General features: G+C 39.1%; 1 protein-coding gene across 1 annotated transcript in view; it reads left to right on the forward strand.

Annotated features, from left to right (window-relative positions):
* Positions 1-4,500, forward strand: part of LOC110174812 (sodium- and chloride-dependent GABA transporter 3-like) — a 16,741-nt gene extending 12,241 nt beyond the window's left edge. Inside the window, exons 9-12 of the mRNA XM_055151883.1 lie at positions 31-133; positions 1,239-1,339; positions 2,300-2,470; positions 3,801-4,500. Of these exons, the coding sequence (XP_055007858.1) occupies positions 31-133; positions 1,239-1,339; positions 2,300-2,470; positions 3,801-3,851 (426 nt within the window). The 3' untranslated portion in view covers positions 3,852-4,500. The remainder of the gene's footprint in view (positions 1-30; positions 134-1,238; positions 1,340-2,299; positions 2,471-3,800) is intronic.
* Positions 4,501-7,603: the final 3,103 nt, after the last annotated feature.

A 7,603-nucleotide genomic window follows, 5' to 3' on the forward strand; every position in this document is an offset into this window, starting at 1 on the left:
CACATTTGATTTGTGTTTGTTTTCCTCTAGGGTGGACTTTATATCTTCCAGCTGTTTGATTATTACGCCTGCAGTGGGATCCCTCTGGTTCTTTTTGGCATACTGGAAGTGATTTGCATTGGCTGGGTGTACGGTAAGTCACAGTATTGATACTCTGCAGTGACATCACGCTGGGGGGTCCTGCATATGTGTCTATGTTGAACAGTTACCATGGCGACACAGTGCATACATTAGATACACTGACAGATCTAAGTCTGAAAACCCAAAATGGATTTAAACAACACATTATCAGGAGCCTGTGGTCTGTCCAAGAGTTCATGCTCCTGTTTATGTGCTGAACTGAAGCTGTTGGCTAATGCTACTGAGCTCTTGTGTGTAATGCTTGTGTTTGAGCACAAATCATCTCAAATGTTGTAGTTCTAACTAAATCACTTCTTTCTGGTCAGATTGGTAAAGTTTACATGATGCTTCTTAATTCAGAATAAATTGTTATTGTTATTAAATAGTTAGTTAGTTAGTTAATAGTAGAATTAAAATATTCTACTTTGAGTTTACATGAAAATAAGTATTCTGAAAATTCTGCTCAGATGAGGGTGGAGAAGGGTTACGCTACGGACACAGACATGATCCAAACTTTTTCTCAGTCATTCCAATGATATTTGCACAGCAGCTGGAGAAGAAGGGAAGAGTGTTGACAGACAAAGTGTGAGGCTGTTCTACCTCAGCCCACTCCCACATCCCGCTCACAAATCCAAAGAGACACGGATGAAAGTCCAAAGAGAGGACTGGTGGAGCCAGATCGTCTGGATCGTGTCAGAAGGGCGACACAACGAACATGAACTGGATGACTGGAATTATTTTTAACAAGAATAAACATTTACACGATCAAGGAATAAATTAATTCGGCTTTAAAATTGGAATAAACCTCCCACTTACTTTGGAATTAAGTTTAATTCCGAATAATAATTTTCATTAGGAATTAAGTGTTTACATGGTGTTTTCAAAGTGGAATTTATTTTTTATTCAGAATTACATTATTTTTATTCGGAATTAAAGTTCTCATGTAAACGTGACAACTGTGGTAAAATAAAAGTCAGAATAAAGTCTAACATGAGTAAGAGAACTCCAGACAGAGCAGAGCCTACAGTTAGCATCACACACACAGGATATGTGGATGACATCAGCTGCAAAGTATCAATTCTTACAGTTGTTTCATTATGACTTTTGTCTGTCTCAAGGAGCTGACAGTTACTACAGTAACATCAGTAACATGATCGGGTATCGTCCGTGGCCGTACATGAAGTACTGCTGGAAGTTCATCACCCCGGCTTTGTCCACAGTGAGTCAATGACCACATCATTTCTGTCGCTCTGCACCACAGACTGTACAAACAAGTGGACTAAGAGTGTGTGACGTTACTCATAGTGTTCCAGTCAAATGAAACTCACCCGAGCCAGCAGTTATAGGGGCAAATTTTGGAGCCAGGACAAAATAATGAAATAAAAAATAGATTATGTAAATTAATACGAACATTTTAAGACCAAAATGATGAGCACAGCAGCAGGTACAGAGAGAGAGGGGTGACAGTTTTCAATGTAAAGTCAACTTTGTCCATTTACAGTCTATGGTCTGAGCCTGGTGTCTGTCAAAACTACACACGACTGTCAGATGGACATGATTGATTGTTGGATGGAAAATAGCTAACTGAAAAAATAAACAAAAATAAAAATCTGAAGTTTACCCAATCAGTGAGTGAAGCACTAAACATCCTTAAAGTTTCACTGCATAACTTTTCTGGTGGATGGTGCGCCACATGCTTGTCTCCATGGAGATGTTATTGCTTTGCCAGGAATGTTATGTTACAGTATGGAAATAAATCTGGAAATAACAATGGAGACTAGTTACTGGTCATATCTGTGGAGAAGCGAGCCTGCACAGAGTCATAATTCATGTTTTTCAAGGTATTTTTGAGCTACTATAAAACGCACATAAGGGAGATGGGTTTAATGCCACACTGTGGAATATTACATGCAAAGAAATAACATCTCCATGGAATTACACAGACAGTCTTCCACCTTCCACCAATTTACATAGTTTATGTACTATTAAGCACTAAAATCACATCATATTGTCACAGTTTTTTTTTATCATGCTGATATCAGAATCTGAGTTGAGTATCAAGTTCAATCCTTATTAACGACATTTAAAAAAAAAAATTCTATTATTCTGTAACAAAAATCATTCTTAAACTGTGCATTATAACTTCTTGTGGTTACCATGACAACATATGTTTCTCTAGATGGTTTTGCTCTTCTATTTGAGCCAATTCAAGCAACTCAAGTACAACAACACTTACACCTATCCAGCCTGGGGTTATGGACTGGGACTCTTCCTGGCGTTCTCCTCCGTTGCCATGGCGCCTTTGTGGTTCCTTTACAAACTGTTCACCAGCTCAGGGACACTGAAGCAGGTACGACTGAGCACAACAGCACCCCCAAACACACTGACACTGTGAGCGCGACCACTTCCTGTTAGGGTTGGGCAGTAATACAGTATTACAGTATCCCACGGTATCAAAAAGTAGCAACAGTATCAGTTTCATTATCCTCATTAAAAAAATCTGCAGCACATAAGGACCTGATATAATATTATAATTTCTTGGTATCTAAAATTGTTTGCTCAGCACAAATGACTGCGTGGTTGTATTTTCAGTTTAATGCATCACAATTTAAAACTAATAGTGTCTATAATGTTTCTGTTAACTGTGTGGGGTGACATTTGTTAGTTCGATTCATTTCGTTCTTTAGTTTGATTAGTTTCGTTCAGTTTCTGTTTCGTTTCATGACGCTCATAAGGGAGACCAAGAGATGTCCAGCTGCAAGTGTGTTGGTCTCCCTCCCAAAAATACTAGTACTTCTGCAGTTTGGCAGCATTTTGCCTTGGGGCCACATTTGTTTACTTTTTACAGAAACAAAACTTAAACCCACATGACTCATTTGCATAAACTATAAAGCTCTGATAAAAACAGCTCTTTCCTTGTGCTGCTGATGTGGTTCAGCTTCTGTCAGACTAAAGGACACGACTCAGTGGAATCTGAGTGTTCTTTCTGTGACAGAGGGGTGTTCTGCTGATGGTGAGTCTGTTCTGTGTTTCTGTCGTGTTGGAGCTGGTTCATGTGAAACTTTTCAGAGATTATACATCTGCAGGTCGTACACATGGACCGTACAGTGGTGTGGCTTCATAGCTTACCTGAGTCGTACTAAAACATTTTGATAATACAGAACATGGCGCAAAAGACTGTATACCCAGGTAAAATCCTGAGAAGATTTAACGGTATCAATATTTGGATACTGCCCAACCCTGTCCAACCGTGTACCCAGGCCCACTGACAGAAATTTGGGAGCTTGGGGTAAGAAACCTCACATGGGCTACACTCTAATATAAATGAATAGGAAAGGGGTGCAATTCTGGGCCCCTTAAACCCTGGGGCCCTGGACAACTGACCCCTTTGTCCCCTCGTGTCTACTGCCCTGTGTCTGTCTATGGGCTTTTTGATGACATTGTATTTTGCCATAAAATATCCAAAAGGTTAATCCACAAATGTTGAAACTGGCATTTGCAATTATTGTCTAAACCCAAGAACTCACTGTATTACATCATCATTTTGCATTTTCATCATAATCATTTTGGCCGCCCTCGTCTGTGTTCATGAATATTGTCGTATAGAAGCTGTCATGTTCCGTTCACATTTCACTGTTGTTTCCTTTATCAGTGTCTAACTGCTGATCTCTCACCCACAGAGGCTGAGATTTGGAACCACACCATCACAAACCCTGAGTGTGCCCTTCTGAACGCCCGTCACCTCAACCAGCTTCTCCATTTTTTGGTTTAAAGATTTGAAATGACTTGAAGCTCAAAGCAGACGACTTGGACTTGACTTGGACTTATGGGGCCAGTGACTCGAGACTTGACTTGGACTTGTCTGTATTTGACTTGGGACTTGACTTGGAATTGAGGTCAAAGACTTGAGACTTACTTGAGACTTGCCGTGGCCCATCACAATATCTCCAACAACAAGCTCCTTTGCTTAAATTCATTGTTATGTTGCAGGATTGACTAAAACAACAGAGGGAACTACACGGACCATGATCCTTTGCTCTGTTTAAGTGCAAACAACATGAAAAAATAATGTTATAAGCACTTTTAAATCTTAATTATCTGGATTATGACGGAACCAAAGTCTTATCAAGGCATTTTAAAAGTAAAAAGCATAGGCAGAGTTTGATTTTTGAGCTGGGAGGGCAAATGTTTTAACGTCAGGGCACTAGATTCAAGATTTAAATGTGTGTTGCCATTTATGATGGTACGCCACCAGAAATATACCAGTACTAAACCAGGACTAAACCAGGACTGAGTGTCAGGACAGGCCCAGAGGTGTGCCCCTGTAGACCGTTGGGTGACTGTGGGAGAAAGGGGTGTCGAACCCTGGCGCAGAGCTCCACACCCCACAGGGTGAAGCACAGTCGACACCCAGTCACGCTTTGCAGACACCCTGCTCCATGGGCTCAGGGTTCTCTCTCAAGTCCAAGATTAGTCCTGTTTTAGTCCTGTTTTAGTCCTGGTTTTAGTCTTGTTTTAGTCCTGGTTTAGTCCTGTTTTAGTCCTGGTTTAGTCCTGTTTTAGTTCTGGTTTAGTCTGTTTTAGTCCTGGTTTAGTCCTGTTTTAGTCCTGGTTTAGTCCTGTTTTAGTCCTGGTTTAGTCTGTTTTAGTCCTGGTTTAGTCCTGTTTTAGTCCTGGTTTAGTCTTGTTTTTAGTCCTGGTTTAGTCTTGTTTTAGTCCTGGTTTAGTCCTGTTTTAGTCCTGGTTTAGTCCTGGTTCAGTCCTGTTTTAGTCCTGGTTTAGTCCTGTTTTAGTCCTGGTTTAGTCTTGTTTTAGTCCTGGTTTAGTCTTGTTTTAGTCTTGTTTTAGTCCTGGTTTAGTCCTGTTTTAGTCCTGGTTTAGTCCTGTTTTAGTCCTGGTTCAGTCCTGTTTTAGTCCTGATTTAGTCCTGTTTTAGTCCTGGTTTAGTCTTGTTTTAGTCTTGTTTTAGTCCTGGTTTAGTCTTGTTTTAGTCCTGGTTTAGTCCTGTTTTAGTCCTGGTTTAGTCTTGTTTTGGTCCTGTTTTAGTCCTGGTTTTAGTCCTGTTTTAGTCCTGTTTAGTCCTTGTTTTTAGTCCTGTTTTTAGTCTTGTTTTAGTCCTGGTTTAGTCTTGTTTTAGTCCTGTTTTAGACCTGGTTTAGACCTGGTTTAGTCTTTTTTTAGTCCTGTTTTAGTCCTGTTTTAGACCTGTTTTATACCTGGTTTAGACCTGGTTTAGTCCTGTTTTAGTCCTGTTTTAGTCTTGTTTTAGTCCTGGTTTAGTCTTGTTTTTAGTCCTGGTTTAGTCTTTTTTAGTCCTGTTTTTAGTCTTGTTTTAGACCTGGTTTAGACCTGGTTTAGTCCTGCTTTAGTCCTGGTTTAGTCTTGTTTTAGTCCTGGTTTAGTCTTGTTTTAGTCCTGGTTTAGTCTTTTTTTAGTCCTGGTTTAGACCTGGTTTAGACCTGGTTTAGTCCTGGTTTAGTCCTGGTTCAGACTAGGATTCATATTTATTTCATAGTATCTTTTTGTTTTAATGACATATTTAAAATATTAATACCATTTTTAAAAGTAAATATTTGTATTGGCCATATTAGAGACACAGTGTCATGACATATTTCAGCCACTAGGAGGAGCAGTGTTCTCCCTAACCCCCACAGACTCCACCTCTGCTAAAAAGAAGCATATTCATATTCAGTTTTGTCAGTCAAAAGATCACAATAAATATCGTACCGTGAGATGTATATCGTGAAAATATCGAAACAATATCAAAACATTTGGATATCGTTGCATCTGTAGATGACGTCACACTTCCTTATCCACTTCTTTATACAGTCTACTACACTCTCTCTGTTATTCATCTTTAAATACTGGACTTCCATACGTACATCATGTTAATGCTTTTTCTGTGGAATCATTTTGACCATAAAATCATGCAAATGTTTTTCTATTTGTATTTATTGTTGTGAATTTAGGACAGTTTCCACCTGATTGAGCTGAGCCTTGAACACTAAACATAAACGCCCATATGAAAGTAAAACATACAGCAGTGATGTTCTAATCCAATTCCATAAAGACATAAAATAAAATCAGTTCTATTATTTTGCTGTGTACTTGTTTATTTATATCATCTGTTCCTCCACATTTATCCATGTGACTGTGAAGTATCAACTTTACCAGACATTTACTCTTAAAGCTGAAATGTGTAACTTTTCTGGTGGGGGGTCCGTCAACTGCTTTTCTTCAAGGAAACGTCATAGCTTTGTCTGGAATGTTCCACAGTGTGACATTAAACACATTTACCTACATCAGTGGTGTCCAAACTTTTTTCATCAAGGGCCACATTTGTAAACACAGATGACGCAGACGGCCAATCGAGGCCGTAGACTGATGCTCAATACAGTGAATAATTGAAATATGTGCATGTTTAACATGTTAGAATGACCATCAGTCTTTATTCATGCCAAGATCCTTAAGACCACACACTAAATATGAAATATTGCCTTTATCAAGGTAGATATTTCAAAAATCTTGCAGTAAAAAATATTTTTTTAACTGATGCAAGGTCATTTGGGCCAATTCACCTGGAAGTTTGAGGGCCAAGAAAAATTTGTCTGAGGGCCACATTTGGCCCCCGAGCCATAGTTTGGACATGTCTGACCTACATTTATTCAATTACAGGTGGTTTTACAGCTCAAAAATGCCTAGAAAAACAGACATTCTGATTGTGAGCAGGGTCACCTCTCCACAGATCTGACCTGTAACTTGGTCTGGTTTGGTCTCCATGATAGAAAGATTTAATGTGAAACATTCCAGACAAAGCAATAACATCTTCACAAAGAAAAGCATTTGATGGATAATCCACCAGAAAAGTTACACAATGCACCTTTAAAATGCTCAGTGTGTTCTGGTACAACTGTCACCATACAAAAGCACGATTATTCTTACAGAGAAATATTACAATCAACAATAATACTGAAACTATTTTTTCCACTGACAAAACACAAGATAATCCTAAACACATTTTAAAATCATCAGCATCATTAAAATGAAAGAGTTACAACAAATAAAAAGCAGAATGAACCAAAAATGATCCATAGAAGTGATTTATTCATCCCTCTACACCTCTGATCTGTTTGTCCTGGTCTGTTTGTGTCCTCCTCCTCTGTGTTACATCTCCACACTGTTCACTCACACAGTCGGCTGCTTTTGAATAATACATGAATAGTTAAAGCTGCACTGTGCAACTTTTCTAGTGGAGGGTCCACTACCTGCTCGTCTCCATGGAGATGTTATTGCTTTATCTATAATGTTCCACAGTATAGATTAAACCTATAGCAGGTTACAGCACTAGGCTACATTACAATTCAGATCTGTGGAGGGTCGCTCCTGTTCACACAAGTAATGTCATCAACAGTGTGTGATGCTAACTGTAAGCTCTGCTCTGTCTGAAGCTCTTTAGACTTTAATCTGAGCTTTATTTTAACAC

This window comes from Boleophthalmus pectinirostris, unplaced genomic scaffold (genome assembly GCF_026225935.1).
Source record: "Boleophthalmus pectinirostris isolate CB_2022bp ecotype Guang Dong unplaced genomic scaffold, ASM2622593v1 HiC_scaffold_16, whole genome shotgun sequence".
In the NCBI taxonomy this organism is placed as follows: domain Eukaryota; kingdom Metazoa; phylum Chordata; class Actinopteri; order Gobiiformes; family Gobiidae; genus Boleophthalmus; species Boleophthalmus pectinirostris.